Raw genomic sequence first — 20,324 nt, forward strand, 5'->3', positions numbered from 1 at the left:
GTTTCCCAAAAGACAAACTGATTATAAGTAACTTTGCAAGTATGTGTACCTGCTACCTAGCCTAACACCTAGCCTAACCTTAATCTAAGTCTACTAACACCATATCTACCCCGGACGCGTGCGGCGCGACGCAACGCGACAAAATACAGTAGAACCCATTGTAATCAATTATGCTGTCTACACTGGATGCGGCGCGACACGCAAATTCCCGACAAATTCCCGTAAACTGCTGCTGCGTTCTATTTATGACGTGCTCACACAAAGTTCAAATGATTTGCAACGGTCGCTTTGTCGCATCCAGTGTAGACAGACTTTAGCTGTTGCGGGGCCTCCAGGAACGTGGTTGGGAACCACTGCACTAAGAAATGTTAGCTGACATGTAGTTGGAAAATTGCTTCTTGTCAATAGACTAGGGGGACCATCAAAATAAAACGTAGTATAATGTAAAAAATAAATGTAATATGATATAGTCCATTATAAATTAAGTAAAAGTTATATGCTGTCCATTGTGCGTTATAAATAAAAATCATAATCTTTAAAGTTATAACCTCAAATACTCAAGTATTATAATGTAAAATAATTGTTGTTATGATTATTTATGAGGTGATATAACATACTATACGTTTTTTTATAATGCATTATGCATTCATTACAATGCCTTAGAAATACCATTACAATGTATTATAAATACCAATATATTGTTACCAATATAGCTTTAAATACCAATATTGTTATCAATATAGCTTTAATACATTTAATAGTAAAGTTAATAGTAATAAAGTAGATAAGATTAAATAAACATTTAAACAAGACTTTTTTCAGCATCTAAAAGCTTTAAGTTTAGCAAAGAAAGAGCAGTGAGTGAGTTTTCTCTTTCTCATTATTAATGACATTATAGACAGTGACAAGTCTAATAGGCTACATTCACTCTAATGCACAGATCTATTTTGCATTCGTTCTAGCAAGCAAGCAATCAAGCCGGTTCAATTTACTGGTTAGAATGAAATTAATACAGACTTTTATAATGAGTAAACCAACGTACTCCACGGTGGTGTCCGGCTCCAATGTGGTCATCTCTGACAACTCTGCTGGGGTCTTCTCTGCTGGCTTCTCCACCATGGTGGTCTGCACCACCAGGGAGGTCACCTCATCATCCTATCTGTCTCTTCTCAGATCCATAATCCTCCCCTCTTTCCACTTATTCATTGTGAGGGCATGGGGTGACTAGGTAAGGTCATAAGGATAGGAAATGAAAGGAGTATGCACACGCACAGCAGTGAGTAGTGAACACACATGTACTGTGAACACACACCCGGGCAGCCATTTTTAGAGCACTTGAGGGTTGGGTGCCTTGTTCAAGAGAGACTCAAACCCACAACCTTTGGGTTACAAGTCTGACTCTCTAACCATTAGGCCACGACTGCCCCAAAGACATCTGTTTTAGGACTCTTGTTGTGATCCTCATTTTATGTTCAGGACTTGACCATTATCCAAAATTCTGTAATTCTTTTAGAGGTCCTTAGACAAACTTATATATTTATATATAATATTATATAACTGCAAATTATGTCATTCCTGCTCCAGGTTCCAGCTCACAGTAGAAGTGTTTGACTACATGGACGCAGAGCTTAGAGTAGCAGAAGCTGGTGAGTGTTCAGTTTTTATGATTTATATTTAATATGTCCTTAACCCTTTTGAATGCATTAACTAAATGTTGTAACAGTGCCCTAATGTATAAATGTTTCATAGGTGTGAAAGCTGTTAAAATCAAAAACAAAAGTTGTATCTGTTAATATTGTCTAAAGAACCTGAGCCAACATGAACTAACAATAAACAGTTGTATTTGTACTATCTAACATTGACAAGATTTAATATATACTGTAACAAATGTATTGCTCATTGTTAGTTAATGTTAGGTAATGCATTAAAGGAGAAGATTACTTCCAGAACAAATATTTACAGATAATTTACTCACTCTCTTGTCATTCAAGATGTTCGTGTCTGTCTTTCTTCAGTCGATAAGAAATTATGTTTCTTGAGGGAAAAAATTCAGGAATTAACTCCATGTAATGGACTTCAATGGTGCCGCCAAGTTTGAACTTCCAAAATGCAGTTTAAATGCAGCTTCAAATGGCTCTAAATGATCCTAGCTGAGGAAGAAGGTTCTTATCTAGCAAAATGATCCGTCATTTTCGAAATAAATTGACAATTTTTATACTTTTTAACCTCAAACGCTCATCTTGTCTAAGTCTGTGTGAACTCTTGTTTTTTTTCCTGTTCAATACGGTCAAGACAGTTAGGGTATGTCGAAAAACTCCTATCTTGTTTTCTTCCCCAACTTCAAAATCGTCCTACATCACTGCAGAAGTACCAACCCAGTGTTTACAAAGTGAACATGCAAAAAAAGATGTTAAAAACAGCGATGCAGGACGATTTTGACGATAAAGAAGAAACGAGACGGGAGCTTTTCAACATACACTAACTGTATTGACCCGGATTACACAGACTACGCATGCGCATTGCAGAGACGAGACAAGACAAGCATTTGAAGTGAAGTATATAAATTGTCAATTTGTTTTGAAAATGATAGATTGTTTCTCTTTGAAGCTGCATTTAAACTGCATTTTGGAAGTTCAAACTTGGGGGCACCATTGAAGTCCACTCTATGGAGAAAATTCCTGAAAAGTTTTCCTCAATAAACATAATTTCTCACTGACTAAAGAAAGAAAGACATGAACATTTTGGATGATAAGGGGGTGAGTAAATTATCTGTAAATTTTTGTTCTGGACTTCTCCTTTAAGTAATGATGACTAATGGGACCTTATTGTGAAGTGTTACTGTTACTTTCCCTTATGTCATCCCAAAAGAGACACAATCGCTTTATATCTTAAACAGATTTATTTTAAGCTTTCTACACACATACTGTAAACACTGATCAACGTGCATACATAGAGCAAATCATATGTGGTAAATTGAAGCTTAAACTTGCAAGAACCAGTTTTGTTTGTTTTCATGTGTCACACAAGCACATTTGAGCTTCCACAACAACCATTGAGGTTTGTCCTCATGCATCATGCAAGTACAGTCGAGCTGCTGTTGACAATATTTGATGAGCTAATTGTTTGTGAATGTGAAGTGTCAAAGTTTTTGCAATCAAATTTTCACTCTGACTGAAAATTTGGCTAAACAATTTGGAGATGGCTAAACAACATAGACATACACACAGCACACTGCTGGACTTGGTTGTTGGTTAAATGGTCTGTTGGCTGGTCTGATGGCACAGTTCCAATGTAATACTGATTGTTGATCACAAATAACCGTATAGTATCAGGTTGTAGAATCAGTTATCTGGATAGGAAATATAAGTATAGAAATTATATGCATAATGGCACTGGACATTGTAAGCTCTAAATGGTTGTTTCAGGGAGGAGACAGGTGAGTAATAAAGCTTCCGCTTTATTTTGTGCAGGTTCGGCCATTCAATTTTTAAATCTGAAAGCTTTTACATCTATTCACACTTTTAATGATGACTCTGGATGAAATTAATGCAGAGTTTTATATATTTATATATAGCCTGCTGTTTCCTTATTTCATATAAATGTCTAGCCTATAAAATACCACACTCACCACACTCACAGCATTTTTACACTTCCTCCACATACTTTTTTTTTTGATGTCTGGCTGGCTAAAATGCTAAGGGTAAACCACAATACAAAATCCATTTACAATCAAAAGCCACAAAAACTCAATTCATTATGCAAGGCAAACTTTGTGATATTGCCCATACACTCTATAGATATCTAATAAAATTAACAAATAGGCTCTGTAGAGCCGAAGTTAGTGAGTTTGAGTTACGACGGGTGCTCCACTCACTTGTCTTTATGTAGGCTCCCTGTGATAGTGTGGCGTCATATGACTGCCGTAGCGTAATTTCCACATGTGCTTCAAACACCAGTTCATGTGAAGCATTCTAATAGCGTTGACGCCTTCGTAGGAAACCTGGGTATGCTTACTTGTTTACTTGTTGTCTTTTTCTGCCAAAATGCAGTGATTAGGAAGAGGCAACTCCCTGCCTGATAATATCCACATCTAATCTCATCCTGGTTAGCCAAACAAGTTAAAATTAACATGTATAAAATCATAAAAAGATAATTCTATCTAATAAATGTTGCAAATTAGCTCAAAATAGAAATGTGTAAAAATAATCTGCTCCGTTCAAGTTGCTGGATGAAGGGTCTGTTGGGTTATTTGTTTAGCCATTTCATCATATTTTCATCATAATGAAAATAGTAATAGCAGTAATTTGTACTAGTAATATAATACATACAAAAAATGTTTTATTTTAAATAAAGATTTTATGGGGGAAAAAATCATGTTACTTTCATGTTACTTTGTTGTGTGAAATATTTAGAGTCATTCAATTAAGACAGGTTGTATATTGAAGTCTCTTACTCTTAGTTTTGTTTTTATGATGTTATGGACGTTGATGTCTTCTGTGTCTTCTGCATTATCTGGTACTAAGTTAAATTATTCTGTATTCTTTATATTTCTAGTGCTCCGCCAGCTCAACATGTCTATTGCTATCTCTACACTGACATCAGGCCAGTGTAAACTAGCACCCCTCATCCAAGTCATCCAGGACTGCAGTCACCTCTACCACTACACCGTCAAACTGCTCTTCAAACTGCACGCCTGTAAGAGTTCTAGCTCCATCATGCACCTAAGATTAATTCCAGTCATATTAAAAACTGACTGATTTTGTAAATGTTCTAATAATAATGAAGTTGTAAATGTTCTAATAATAATCAAGCTTTGTAGGCACTTTCTGGACCTGTATATTTTTTGAAAATTAATGTTCTTTTTTTGTTTGTTTGTTTGATTTTTGTTGACAGGTTTACCAGCAGACACACTTCAGGGACACCGTGAACGCTTCCATGAACAGTTCCAAAGGTACATTTAATAATTTTTAAATTTGATTAAATTTGATTAGATTTTTTTTTTCTGTAGCTAATCTGCATTTACTATTCAGAAATGCTTTCAGAAATGCAGGAAACAGATAAGAAAATGTTACATGTAGATAAATTCATTCCTATAATTCATGGTAACTTTCTACTTTAGGTTCACCCCCAAATGCTATTTATTTATTTATTTATTTATTTGTGTTAATAATTTTCTCACCCTCTTGTTGTTTTGAACCTGTATGATTTTCTGTATTCTGTGGAACACCTAAGGAGAAATTTTGAAAACTTGCTTTTGTGCCGTTACAATGAACTAAAATAACAAAATCTTTTTAAACTTCAAAAGGATGCAAAAAAAGTGTCAGAAAAAGTGTCAGAAAAATGGTCCCTATTAAAAGTATATAAAATTTTATATTGCAAGTATGCTAAAGCCATACAATAGCTTTGTGTAAGAAAAAAAGAAAAGAATATTAAAATAATATTCACAGAAAATGATGACTTCTGCTCTCCTTTTCAGGCGCTTAAGGAAATTATCAATGTCTGATTTTTGAACAAATCATTCTGGCTAGTCTTTTTGAACAAAAGATTATTAATGAATAACAATTAGAAATTTTGTATTAAAAAAAAAAATGTTTCAGAAAATTAGTGTAGGGTCCAGGTCACCCATGACCCGTCCTGAACACACTTGTAGCCAATCAGAAATAGTAGGTGTGTATATGATAGTGATAGGGGAGGAGATTTATAGAAATTGGGACATTACCAAAGAGGAAAGGTCAGAGGAATAATATTGGAAAACATGGAAAAAGAAGGGTTATGATCATAATATTGAAAAAGCTTTCTACTGCTGTAGAGAAACATTAGAGACCAGGAAGACCTGAAAGCAGACATGAAGGTTGCTTTGGTTTTGTGTATAACATTGCTTTTGCTATATTTCACAATACCAAAATGTTGTTGTTGTTATTGTTGTTGTTGTTGTAATATTAGCTATAATAATTGGACTGATTAATCTGTACTTGTCCGAGCTGTCTGATTTGCTATCTGTTAATCATTGCCTGTATTGCATAGCATGTTTATGAGTTTGAAAGAAAGAGCAATGAAGGATGGGGTGTTTATTTATTTTTTTTAAATTTTAAATTTTTTTAGGTAGGGTTGTGTTTGAGTCTCGATTTCAAATATCAACAGTGTTTCTCAGAAATTGCTAACTGCACCTTTAAGTGTAAATATTGTTAGATGCTATTTATACTTATGAGTGAATGAGAATGAGTAGATGATAAATGATCACTTTTTTTTTTAAACTGTCCCTATAAGTCCTTTTAACAAGTTATGAGAAGGAATGTATTTATGTGTAACACGTTTTCCTTGAAATAGTGATAGATTTTATTTACAATTGTTGCTACAAAGTTTAGTTTTTCTCTTATGTGCAATTGATAATGATTATTAATTATCATTGTGATGTTGAATATGTGTATATATATATATTTTAGCCTCAAAACATTCCTCAATAAAGCTCGAGACATGCTATACTTCAAGAGGCTCATCCAGATACCCAGACTGCCTGATGTAAGTCAATTATCTTTGATTATATCTTACTAACAGGTACTGTATATGGATCACAGTTGAATTTATTTATTTTTTTCTTCTATTTAAGTCTCCACCCAACTTCCTTAGGGCATCTGCCCTAGCAGAGCATGTTAAACCCATGGTTGTCATCCCAGATGATGAAGAGCTTGAGGAGCAGGAAGAGGATGAACCTGAGCCTCTGATAGATGTTAGCGAGGCACAGCCTAGCATGGCCTCTCAACCACAGGTACTTGCAAGCAGAAACCAATAAGTGTTATGATATTGATTTTGAATAAAAATAAAATAAAAAAAACAACTGAAAGAGCTCTAAAGCATCTTTATTGCGTTGGCACACAGACATTTTTGGAGGTTGGAGATTTATATAAAATTTAGCCTATTTATGCAACTTCTTAAATATGTCCTGTTTTCTTTTTTAAGGCTGATATATTTGATCAAGCATTTGGACCAGCCAGTGATGGATTTGATGATAGGTAGGTCATTTGTTTAATTTGTTTAATTATAAAGGTGACATTTTGTGATACGTATGGAACATTCATATTTAAAGACATTTTGTATGTCTACAAGTATTTACCTGAAATGTACTCTGTATTTCCTCTGTAACACAGAGATCTTCAAATCGAACAACTGAAACGAGAAATTGAACTTCTGAAAGCAGAGCTTGAGAAGATCAAAGGAGAGGTGATACACTGGCAATACAATATTTAAATATTGGAAATTAGAATACAGTCTTTGAGATGAAACGGCACTCAGTCCACACACTAACATCAGTAGCACCTAGACTTTCCCAGAATATTATGTTTTTCATATGGCAGTATCTACGTTCAAACTGGTAATACCCGTATTAGTGCTGGATGGATCATGGGTTGTGTTGTGGGATAAGTTTCGCTTGCTACACAATAGTGCAAGGCAGTTTTATTTTATTTTATTTTTTTTATTTATTGTAAGCAGAGCTTAATTTGTAAATTAATAATTGCTGGATCCAAAACAGCAGTTAAAAGGTGCTGTGTCCGACACTGACAATACAATTTTAGTTTTCCCGGAACATTTAATGGCGTCGCTAAACGGTGATGCCACAACTATTAAAGCATAGTTTACAAGTGTCTGCATGGACCTAACCACAGCCTAGGGCGTAGGTTTTTAAACCCAGGGTCAAAAATAGGTCGCAGTGATGATGGAAACTGTATATGTAAGTTACATTTAAAAATAAAATTTGTTGTCATAAAAATAAAATACAATCATAGTCTACATTAAAGGTATAAATATGCAAAATATATCTGACTTAAATAATTAACAGATTTAAAACAGATGTGAGGCACGGCACGCAAAACAAGTTCATGGAAAGAAAACCAAGAACTGAGATGACACAATGCACATCCTGTTTGTTTGTTTGCTTTATTTTACAAAAGCACAAATGTTCTGTTTTTACTGTGAGTGCAAAAATAAAAGTAAACACTTTGCGGTTTTGAATTATGTCTAACTCTTTATCTATATGACCAAAATTAGTGAAGTAGCAAATTTTATGAAATTGAAAGAGAAATGAAATTGTTTATTCTCTTAAAGGATTAGTTTTAAATTACTACTGTATTTCATAAGTAAGTGCAATATTACATATTTTGTCTCTTAAAAATGCACGTTTGACAGCAAAGCATTAAACTTAAGTGGGAAGCAGATATAAATTTAGCTCATGAATAACAGTAACATCAGCTGTGTAAGTGTAAAAGCCCTAATTTTTACGGTATAAAAATTTTGTTCTGACGGTGTGACTAAGGACTATGGTAAGAGGTAAGTGTACGGTTTCTATAAAATGATGAGAAAAACAGTAGTCTAAAACACATTTACATCAGTATAAAAACAAATGCTAAAAATAGTTTCATAACTAAAATTACATTAAAATACACTGTTACATTAATCATATAATAACATTCAATATGAATATACCAATATATCCATGGTAAAATTTGGTCATGTGTGGATTGAAAAGCTTATAAACTTTTTTTCTTAAAACTTTTTAGCTTTTTCATGGCACAACACTTCCAAGTGTTGTTGAGAATGTCAATACTGATTAATGTAGTTTTAAACTAGTTTAAATCACAGAGACATTTTTGGTTTGTGACCGAAAATTCTGCACCAAATTCAAAGCTTATCACTAGAGATTGGCCTGTGAGTACATGCACCTGCTCTAAACTCACCTTGTGCTGTCTATAAATGACTCCTGTAGTGCGGTTCAAATGAGTAGTGCTGTTTTGTTCTGCTTTTGGTGTGTTTGCCTTTTAATATGTCACATACGCAACAGAAATAGTAGAAAGTGAGCCAATGTCTTGTGGTATTGTACTGGAAAAAGTAAATAGAACATTGAATTTCTTGATCAAAAATCCTTTTATGCACTGTGCAATGATCTCACCATTGTGATTTCACCTCTGCCATGTGTTCAGGCTCAACGCTATATCACACAGCTCAAGTCGCAGATCAACAGTCTTGAGACAGAACTGGAGGAGCAGCGTTTGCAGAAGCAGCGCACCCTGGTGGAGAATGAGCAGCTACGCATGGAGTTAGAGGCCCTCCGCCGCCGCAACACTGAACATGAGAGCATGCAGACCAACTTTGTTGAGGCAGAAAGTAAGTCTGTGCATGTATGTGCATATACATTTTAAACAAAAATATGACAACTGATTCAAATGACTTTCTCATTTATAGAAAGATCCCAAGCAACAGAGTTGCGTTATAATAAATTAAAGGAAAAACATGCTGAACTGGTTGCCAACCACGCTGAACTTCTCCGAAAGGTATGACACAGAATGTATTGCACCAGTGTTGGTTTGCAATGTTTCAAATAAAAACAATATGCCTGTATATATGTGTGTTAAAATGATATACAGTTGTGAATGTGTCCTTTATCTTTTATAGAGTGCAGACACAGTAAAGATGCTGTCAGCCACACAACAAACTCAAGAGGAAATTGAACGAACTAAGCAACAGTTAGCCTTTGAGGTAGAAAGAGTCAGACAAGAATCAGACATGAAGGTAAGTCTGCACCCATGTCTTTTTCCCTAGAACTGAAACAGCCCCCGAAGACTGATTGTACAATGTTATCTTTTTGCTTTAGTTTGAAGAACAGAGGTTTGACATGGATAGGCTGAGGAGGGAGCTTGAAGAGAAGAATGCAGAGATCCAGAAAGTCAAGACTTTATTACAGACCTCTGAGAAGGTATAGTAGCTATTCTAGGGCTGCACGATTATGACAAAAATCATAATTGTTGATTTTTCCCTTGAAACATTACAATTAATCACAATTTACATTAAATGGTTTTTTTAAACAGTTTAATACCAATATTTGAAGCAACTGCATGCCATATTTTTATAAGGAAATACACAAGCTGAAAATACTCTTCCTTAAAAACTTTTATTGCTTTTTTATATAATTAAGCCTCAAAGTTCAACTAAACATTGGTTTGGTTTCTTCTTTAAATTAAAAAAAAGTAAAAATATTAAAATTAGAACAATGGAAAAAACCTTAAGATAACCTTTAGAAAGAAAAAAAAATCACATCTTACCTTTTAGGATGTATTAGCTATTTTCTAAAACTTAGTGAACTGCAATACATAAATAGCATTTTAAGGCATCACAGGTGTAATCTCAACATGAAGACTGTTTATTGGATTGACAACAAAATCACTTGATTTTGCAAAAAGCCATATTTTGCTGTATAGTTATGATGGGTTCTAAAATGCATACCTTCTTGTGGCCAAAATAATAAGGCAAATTCATTCAATTTGTGGTGAAAATTAATAAAGAACAATTCAAGAGAATTACTGAATACGAATATATTTAATTCAATGTCAAATTGTATCACTAAAAAGGTTTTAGTCCAAAATAAAATTGATCATTGTAGCCAATGATGTCAGAAGAGTTAAAGGGGTCATCGGATGCCCATTTTCCACAAGTTGATATGATTCTTTAGGGTCTTAATGAAAAGTCTATAATATACTTTGGTTAAAAATTCTCAATGGTAGTGTAAAACAACACCCTTTTTACCTTGCCTAAAATCAGCTCTGCAAAAATTATCGCATTCCCTTCACAAACACACGTAATCCACTGCGTCTTCAGCAGCTCAGATGGATGGATTTTTATCACACATTAATGTTCAAACAACATGTAAAAGTGAACTTAGCATCCGATGACCCCTTTAAATGTCTCTGACATTTTTGTTTATAAATTTCTCATATTCATTCATTCGTTTATTCATGCAAATATTTTTTTTATATTGTACTATATATATTTCTATATATTATATTCTGTCATTCTAAAATTTCTATATTTTTCTGTGTATAAAAGATGGCTTTTTCAGCTCATTTGGCAGCATTCCCACTCCTGCCGAACACATCTCGTTTGGTTCTTTGAACCACAGAAAAAATGTGTACTGACCAGTTCACTCTCAGGGAGTACATGATGTTTCATGATGTTGATGCAGATATGCATTATGATTCAGATTCAACCAAAGGGCAGGTTCATTAATAAATGTGCAAGGTTAATATGTTCATATTCTGAACCATCCAGAAACAGGACATTTCTCAGCTTTGCATTTGAGAACTAAATTGATTCAGTGCATGGCAGGAATCACTGCATCACAGCTTTTGGGTCTTAAGGCAATGGCTTTACTGGTGATACCATTAGGCCTGCTTCATATGAGAATGATCTAGTGGTGGTTCAGCAGCTGAGGAGTTCAGCAGATGCCTTATCAAGTAGATTAAGGTGCAATTTACGAAGATTGTCCAGCCTACAAAGTCTGGAAGGGCAATCATCTTACGTGACACAAAAATTGCCTGCAGTTGATGTCGGCCTGTCTACCCCGGTTTCTTTCCAAATGTTTGAGACAGTCATATGCTCATAAAGACAAACAACACGTCGGTAGTCTCTTACATAAGTTGCCAGAGTGGAATGCATTTGTACCCCATGTAGAAGTTAGTGCAATGTATTCTTCTTTGGCCGCAGAACAAGCTTCTGTCTCTGAGAGACAGAACCAGGTCAGCTGAATCTGGGAGAAAGTCTTCTCTCAAGATACAGGTTGAGGCCAGAGAATATAGGTTACTTCCTCAGACTAGTGATCCAGTGTCGTAATGTTGATGTGCATGAGGCAACTAACAGCTACTTAAGTGTTGGTGCATTTGAGTTTGTAGTTCAGAAATTTATGCAGTGTGATATCATCTTTTTGGGCCATGGAGTGAAAGAAAATAGAGGAAAAAAGGATATTTTGATTTTGTGCTTGCATGAATCATCTCAGGATGTACAGCAGGGGTTTTCAAAGCTCCAAAGCCCTGCACATTTTGTATGTCTCCTCCATCTAACACACCTGATTTAACTCGTCAGCTCATTAGAAGAGACTGCAAGACCTGAATTGAGTGTGTCTGATAGAAGGGACCCTCCTATCAGAGAGAAATTAAGCCTTTGAAGAGGGCAGTATAGTCAAGTATCATAGATTAAGGTCCACTTTCAAAACAAAGATTCACATATAATGTACTCACCCCCTTGTCATCCAAGATGTTCATGTCTTTCTTTCTTCAGTCGTAAAGAAGTTGCAAACTATTAACTATGGCTTGTGCCTCAATAAACTCCTAATTTGCTGCTTATTAATAGTTAGTATGGTAGTTAAGTTCAGGTGTTGGGTAGGATTAGGGACATAGAATATGCTCATGCAGAATAGGTGCTTTCTAAGTACTAATAAACAGCCAATATGTTAATAATAGGCTTGCTAATGAATAGTTAAAAGCGAGAATTGTTCCCTATACTAAAGTGTTACAGAGAAATTAAATATCAATTCAGTGTTTTGTAGATGTTAATCAAATTTTTGGTAACAGTCTGTAGTATTCCGATTGAGTGATTGTGAAAACAGACAACAAAGATGCATTTAATAAGGTAATTATAAAATGGTTTGAAAAGGCCAAAATGCCCCTTTGAAATCAAATCCAGATGGCAAATATAGCTCTTTACATTTATGCAGCTGAATCATGGTCCAGTGTGAATCATGATTGTGTTTTCTTTGATGTGGGGGAAAGCTTTTAAACATTTTAAACATTAGAAGTTGTTGTTGTTGTTGTTTTTTAATACGTTGTGCCTGTAGATTGATACAACAGCTGTATATTCTTTATAAAAATACAGTTTTATTTGCTGTATTTCCTTGCTGTAAATTTCTAAAAATTCAATATTTTTATTTGCTGTATTTCCTTTAGGCAGGAGAGCAGGTGAACAGCTCTTTGGCTGCACTTCGGGCAGAAAAGGAGAGACTAACACAGTCTATAAGTAAGAAAGATGCCGAGCTATCCACCCTGATGAAGGAAGCTCAGCTGAAAGAGTGTTCTTTACAGCAGGAACGAGATAAGACCATCAGGGAGCTGGGAGAACTACAAAGCAAACTCAAAGAAAAGGTATGGACAGATCTAAATCTCTAAACAGAAGTGGGGGAAAAATGTGAAATAAATTAAGCCATTATCCAGACATCATCCACTTTTGAAAACACTTAGCAACCACCCAGAAAATCCTGGCAACCTCATCTATTTATTTATCTACTTGTCGAACTGAGGTGAAAAAAGGCCCAGTGTTCCATCCTGATTCTTTTTTTAACAATTCTAAATCAACCCATCAAACAAAAGGAGTTTATTCTACCGACGACACATATATGAGTTGTTGGCTCCGACCTGCATTCCTTTTACTCTACACTGTCTTGTAAGAAGAAGAAAAATATCGCAAACAAAATGTATGGTTTTCCTGCACCAGACAATAAATTTAATAGGATCCTATATCCTAAGAATCCTAAAAATACTATACGATTTTAAGAATGTGGTTTTATTTCTGCAAGCAGCAGTTGTCATGGTCAAGCAGAACAACTTCAAATATGAGGTAGCACTGTGACCAAATTACTGTGGTTTGGTTAGTGTGGAGTGGCAATATCACACACAAAGTTTGTTCGCAGTATGGGTAAGTATTTCAGAAATATGTCATCACAGTCAGTTTGGTATTATGTCATTACATTTGTTGATGCGTTAAATGGTAACGGTCTAGTGTATCGATGCAAAATATATCCTTTTTGCTTGTATGGTCCTAAGGAATTTCTTAGTCAAATTTGATGAAAATCAAAACAACAGTCTAGGACAAGGAAGAAAGAGGACATTACGTTTGGCCAAATATGGCATAATTAGTATCACTGTTCTCAGCATGACCAGTGGAATCTTTCAAGACCAATGTCATGACAATAGGCAAAATTAATCAAAAGGTTTTAGTGTATTTTCATAGTAAATAGTAGTAAATGTCATTGTAATAGTTGACCACAAGGTGGTGCTAAAACTGTACCTGACAGAAACTGTACCTGACAGAATATTCCATAGCATTGCAGATGTACAATTTCAGAATGGCATCTGTGTTTCTAAAGATGCACGACTGTTATCATGGACTATGATGGAAAATCAGACAAAAACAATGCATCAATCGGTCAATCGAACCAAGAGTCCATTTCTTGTGTTGTATTATAAGTGTGTTCATAAATAATATATACCTATTTTTTTCTACAAAAATTGATGGTCGACGTGGAAATATTCATGTTCTTCCTTTCAGTCTCATGATTTTTAGTAATGGTTTATAGAAGTTATAAGCACACAATTTAATCATTCTGTAGTGAAAGCCCTGTATCCACTTGTTTTGGTGTATGGATACATGTGTTGTTGCAGCTGTCGATATTACTTGGTTATTTTCTCCACATTTATATTTATTATATTTTTTATACATTACTGTTACTGTTAATTTGAATGAAAAATGATTTTTGAAATTCCCAACAATTTACATCCTACTTAAGCGTTATACCCATATACCAACACAGTGATCAAGTTGCTTTGTTCCATGTGTTTGTAGTTAAGTCATGAAGAGCAGCTGCAGCAGAAGTTGCTGGATGAGCAATTTGCACTACTGCAGGCGACAGTCACTGAGGCTGAGAACATCATTCAAGGTGCCGTTTCTACACTAGATGACCCACTGCACATCAGCTCTTCCAGCTCCCCAGGTAGTGTCACGCATCAAAATAAAATAATTATTATTTAGCAATCGTTTAATTTGAATTAACTGGATGATCTAATTTATTTAAATATTCTCAACTGGACTGTCACTAGATTACCTTATTAGCCGAGCAGAGGCTACGCTCAGCTCCATTGATAAGGTGCAAGCAGGCCACTCTGAGTATGTGAGGAGTATGAGAGGTATGTTATGTCTCTCCCTCCCTCAGCATTTTGTTTGTGTGTATGTTTGCATATTCTTTTTATGGTTGTATTTACTACGCTTATTTCCTGTTTTCTTTGTTATTGGTTCAGATGCTGGGAGCCTCGTTAGGGCTCTTACTAAGTTTTCGCATCTTACTGCTGACACAATAATTAGTGGAAGTGCGACAGCACACATGGCCCCTACTGACGACGCTGACCGTAAGAACACATACTTATAAAGCCTACGCTTATGCACAAGCCCACAGCTCTGTTGCCATAGGTTGTGGATGTTTTGTTTTGTGCAGATTATGCATGGTTTATTTTTTTTTTTTTTCATGAATCTCATGAAACCTGTGAAGAACATGTTAAAGTAACATTTCACTCCAAAATAAAAAGAAATTATTTAATTAAATTAAATTTTCAAATTATTTTAAAATATAATTAATTATATAAATAATTATACAACTAATTAATTAATTGGTGATATATTTTTACAATAAGAGGACCATTAACTTTGGCAGCATGGCATTATTTCATGATGATTAATATAAATTCCTGCACATCTGCCATCAATATGGATTTAATTATGTTTTTGTAAGGCACTGAGATGTATTGAATCATAACGGATGTATCATATTTTGCATTTTTGCCTTATTGTATTTACTGGAAAGTAGTAAAAAGTATTATTGAATGAGGTGGAATGGGGCAACATGAGGTCAAGCTTAAAACTGGCTCCCTATGAGTCAAGTCAACTGCTCCTGTGTGTCCTAAGCATATGCACAACAGGTCTGACAAGCTTCATTTTTTTATGTGTGATGTGTTTGTGTGGGTGTGTGGGTGTGTTTTTTTTTTTTTTTGTGAACCTGAATGTATTTTCATGAAATTTCTTCTTATAGAACTTCCTAAGATGTATATTTTTGTATTTGTGGCAGCGTAGGTTTGACAGAGCACTGTAAGAGTTGCGCCACCCAAAGCCTGCAGTACCTTAGGGATCTTAAATCAAAAGCATCTCTAAAGGGGGCTGATCCTACCTCGATTCAAGCAGCGGTACAAAAGATTCTTAGAATAGGAAAGGTGAGGAATTGCAAACAGACACACAAACTTCATTCCAAAACTTAGTGAGCTGTTTTGCTGTCTACTGCTTATGTAGGCAGCTACTTTAGGCTGCATTTTGTTGCCGTTTCCATTTGTTACTGGCCCTCCTGATTGGGAAAAATAAATAAACCATTTTAGAGTACATATATTATACACCAATATGCTATACTTTATATATATATATATATATATATATATATATAATTGTTCACACAATTATTGTCACAGTTATTCTTTTACTCAAACTTTTCTGTTTGTTTATTTATTTTTTTTTTCCACTTTTTCCCTTTTCCAGGATCTGAGGCCAAAAGGCATAGATGTTGGTAAGGAAGAGCTGGGTGACATGGTGGATAAAGAAATGGCTGCTACCTCTGCTGCTATTGAGGAGGCTGTTAGGAGAATTGATGTGAGTAGAAAGGGTACAAAGTCATTTATTTGGTCATCACCTGACCAGTTAATACTGACACTTATCTATTCTATTCTGTTCTATTCTATTCTGTTCTATTAGTTTTTTCTCCCTAACTTATTTAATATTAAAAAAAAAAAAAAAAAAAAAAAACTATGTGTAAAACCTATGCGTACTGTCCTAGACTAAATAAGACTTGTCACACTTGTATACTGGTTGCCCTCTTATTGGCCTGGTTGCTTCTAGGTCTCCTCATTTGCAAGTTGCTTTGAATAAAAGCATCTGGTAAATGATTAAATGTAATGTCAATGTTGTTAGACACACAAAAGTGGCTGGTGTAAAACTTTTGTGGAATAGGATACTTTTCATTTGCAGCATATTGTTCAGGTTTCCTCATATTCCACTGAAACTTTTAACCACAGTTATGTTCACAAATCTCTGCCGTACAGTCCCAGTGATGTTTCAAGTCTTTTTTAATACCAGTGAGCAGACTGGGAAGACTTGTGTAAATGCACTAAAGAGGGAGAGTTAGAATTTGAAGAGGAAAATTCAACAAATTTTCATTTTACTCTTTACCTTATGACTTAATATGAAATTATTTCTCCTTGTAGACCTAATTTTGTTGTTTATGAGTTTATGAATCCAGGCCTCATATTTAAGTCTATGATGACTGAACCAAATTAATCCAAGAAGGTTTCCCAAACTGTTTAAACCATTGTTATGATTAAACTATTGTAGTTATAAACCCTTCTAGATTTGGGGGGAGGTATGGGTAATAAATCACTTACATATTTTCTAGCAAAAAAAGGGAAGGTATTTTCAGGCCTAGAAAAGTCATAGAAATTTAGAGAATCATTAAAGTCATGTAAAAATAATGGAATTATTTATAGTTAATAAATTTGTGTGTATTTTTATATATATATATATATATATATATATATATATATATATATATATATATATCTTTGCTTTTGCTGTTTTGATCTTGGTTTTAATTGTTTGGCTGTATAGGAGATGATGAGTCAGACCAGGAAGGACACAACAGGAGTCCAACTGGAGGTCAATGAGAGGTCAGTGTTTTTTTTAGGCCAGTAACTAGTTTTTTTGAAACCAATTGTTAAAGAAGTCCACTTCCAAAACAAAGATTCACATATAATGTACTCACCCCCTTGTCATCCAAGATGTTCATGTCTTTCTTTCTTCAGTCGTAAAGAAATCCCAGCTGAGGAAATGATTTTTGAAGTTGAGGGAGAAAATACGATTTTTTTTTTAAAAATTACGAGTTTTTCGACATACCCTAACTGTCTTGAATTCAGGGAGAGCAAGGCAAGACGAGCGTTTGAGATTTAAAAGTATTTAAATTGTATTTTTTTAATGAAAATAACCGATCGTTACGCTAGATAAGATCCTTCTTCCTCGGCTGGAATCGTTTACAACAGCATTTGGGATCGTTTGAAGTTGCATTTAAACTGCATTTTGGAAATTCAAAATCGGGGCAAAATATCAGTCCATTATATGGAGAAAAATGCTGAAATGTTTTCCTCAAAAAACATAATTTCTTTACGACTGAAAAAAGAAAGACATGAGGAAAGAAAAGTACGGTGACCGGGAGGGGACACCTTCGGTTCACTTAAGTTTATCATCACACACGGGTATAAATACAATCAAAACTTCTGTCAAAACTTTATTGGCATAATTGTCGTTTACAGTATTTGCAAAATATAGCAAATACTAGCATATAGGGCAGAACGTTAGGCAAAGCGATACACAATAAATATAAAAATATAGCCACTTATAAGTCACTTATAATTTATTATTAGCCTATTATTATTATTATTATGGTTAGGCTATTATTATTTTAATAACTGGTTAGGGCTAATTTTATTAATGCTTGACAATTATGCCAATAAAGTTTTGACTTTATGATTGTATTTATGCCCGTGTGTGACGATAAATGAGTGTGTTTTCATTTACAAATTAAACTACGTGAATGATTCATTCCTCAGTAAAACACTTGTCTAATAATTAGACGAAACAAAATAAAATATAATTCAACCTTTAAACTGCATTCCAGTAAAAATCCCAGTCATATAACATATGTCGAGCATTTACAGTATTTACATATAGAACGTTAAGTAAAGAGATGGAACACAAACGAAAATAAAATAATAGGCTAATAATAATAATAATAATAATAATAATAATAATACTGAAAAAACGATCAGTTAATAGAAGGTTGGATAAAAATATCTTGTAGGCCTATTTTATTTGATGTACTTTGGGTAATATTTATTAATGACAAACTTCTTTCGAATGCATCGCGCACAGACAGCATTCACATAGACAGCATCTCCTGTTGTTAATATAATCATTTAATAATGTATTAATTTCTATAATAATTAATTTAATAATTTCTTAACTCAAAATAAAATATTAATAAATCTATCTCTGATAATCCCGGGTTACTATGGTCACGCAGGTCCCCCCCCCCTCATTTCGATCTTGTTAATTAACGTTCTATATGTAAATGGCATAAATACAATCATAAAGTCAAAACTTTATTGGCATAATTGTCAGGCGTTAACAAAATATAGCCTTAACCAGTTATTAAAATAATAATAGCCTAATAATGATAATAGGCTAATAATAAATTATAATTGACTTAGGGCTATATTTTATATTTATTTTGTATCGCTTTGCCTAACGTTCTGTAGGCCCTATATGCTAGTATTTGCTATATTTTGCAAATACTGTAAACAACAATTATGCCAATAAAGTTTTGATTGTATTTATGCCCGTGTGTCACGATAAATGATTTACAACTGAAACTACGTGAATATATAGGCTAGTCTATTAATTAGACGAAATAAAATAGAATATATGTCAAATTCAACCTTTAAATTGCATTCCAGTAAAAATCACAGTCATATAGCATATTCATATTTTTACTGTATCATTTACATTCAAAACTTTAAGTAAAGAGATAGAAATTAAGGTAAAAAAAAAAAATAACGAATACAAAGGAATGATACAAATATTACAGAAAAAAAAGAGGATCAGTTAATGGACTTACAAGACTGTGGGATGCATAAAATGTTTGTAGGACTATTTGATATACTTTATGTAATATTTATTAATGATCAACTTCTTTTGAATGCTGTCTACATCGGGCATAGACAACATTCGCGTAGACAGCATTGCATAATATTATCATTTAATATTGTATTAATTTCTATAATAATTAATATAATAATTCCTTAATTCAAAATAAAATATTAATAAATCTATCTCTGATAATCCCGGGTTACTATGGTCACGCAGGTTTGTTTACGCATTAAACTCGTGACGAGAAATGGATGTCTTTCCCTCATCATAGCATCTCGTGGCCACGACATAAGGATGTCGTTACCTCGACAAAATGATCTTGTGGCCACGACATAATATGACGTTCCCACGAGTTGATATGACGTTACCACGAATTAATATCTCGTGGCCACGACATAATATCACGTTGCCACGAGTTGATATGTCGTGGCCACGACAAACTTAAGTGAACCGAAGGTGTCCCCTCCCGGTCACCGTAGAAAAGTTTTACAAGGGGGTGAGTACATTATATGTGAATCTTTGTTTTGGAAGTGGACTTCTCCTTTAATTGTGTATACAGAATTTACAGATCATTTAATATACAGAATGCAATCATGTTTTCATTTATATGCATTTTCTGTTCTAATATTTTTTCTTCAAGAATCCTCAATAGCTGCACTGACCTTATGAAGGTAAGATTAAAAACGTATGGAATTACAGATGATTGAATTTAACATTTGGTGTTCTGTTTACTTCAGTGACATGTTTAGTGAGTAAAACAAGTATTATCTGTGTTGGGCTATATATTTTTATTTATTTTTTTACTTTAATTACGACGTAACAATGACAACTAAAGCTAGAGTAAGTACTGAGTATTACCACTTAAAAATATATATACTTTCAGAAAGATTAGAATTAGGTTCAGTTTTAGTTGCTTGGAATTATGTGTAATTTACTGTTAT

At 34.1% G+C, this 20,324-nt stretch overlaps 1 protein-coding gene across 1 annotated transcript in view; it reads left to right on the top strand.

Annotated features, from left to right (window-relative positions):
* Positions 1-20,324, top strand: part of hip1rb (huntingtin interacting protein 1 related b) — a 50,859-nt gene that overhangs the window by 21,899 nt on the left and 8,636 nt on the right. The window contains exons 7-25 of the mRNA XM_051110269.1: positions 1,585-1,646; positions 4,555-4,695; positions 4,894-4,951; positions 6,444-6,519; positions 6,608-6,766; positions 6,958-7,010; positions 7,146-7,218; positions 8,973-9,156; positions 9,235-9,323; positions 9,445-9,561; positions 9,644-9,745; positions 12,765-12,959; positions 14,437-14,584; positions 14,691-14,777; positions 14,889-14,996; positions 15,715-15,851; positions 16,168-16,278; positions 17,290-17,348; positions 20,024-20,054. Of these exons, the coding sequence (XP_050966226.1) occupies positions 1,585-1,646; positions 4,555-4,695; positions 4,894-4,951; positions 6,444-6,519; positions 6,608-6,766; positions 6,958-7,010; positions 7,146-7,218; positions 8,973-9,156; positions 9,235-9,323; positions 9,445-9,561; positions 9,644-9,745; positions 12,765-12,959; positions 14,437-14,584; positions 14,691-14,777; positions 14,889-14,996; positions 15,715-15,851; positions 16,168-16,278; positions 17,290-17,348; positions 20,024-20,054 (1,990 nt within the window). The remainder of the gene's footprint in view (positions 1-1,584; positions 1,647-4,554; positions 4,696-4,893; positions 4,952-6,443; positions 6,520-6,607; positions 6,767-6,957; positions 7,011-7,145; positions 7,219-8,972; positions 9,157-9,234; positions 9,324-9,444; positions 9,562-9,643; positions 9,746-12,764; positions 12,960-14,436; positions 14,585-14,690; positions 14,778-14,888; positions 14,997-15,714; positions 15,852-16,167; positions 16,279-17,289; positions 17,349-20,023; positions 20,055-20,324) is intronic.

The sequence above is a fragment of the Labeo rohita genome, chromosome 5 (assembly GCF_022985175.1).
Source record: "Labeo rohita strain BAU-BD-2019 chromosome 5, IGBB_LRoh.1.0, whole genome shotgun sequence".
In the NCBI taxonomy this organism is placed as follows: Eukaryota; Metazoa; Chordata; class Actinopteri; order Cypriniformes; family Cyprinidae; genus Labeo; species Labeo rohita.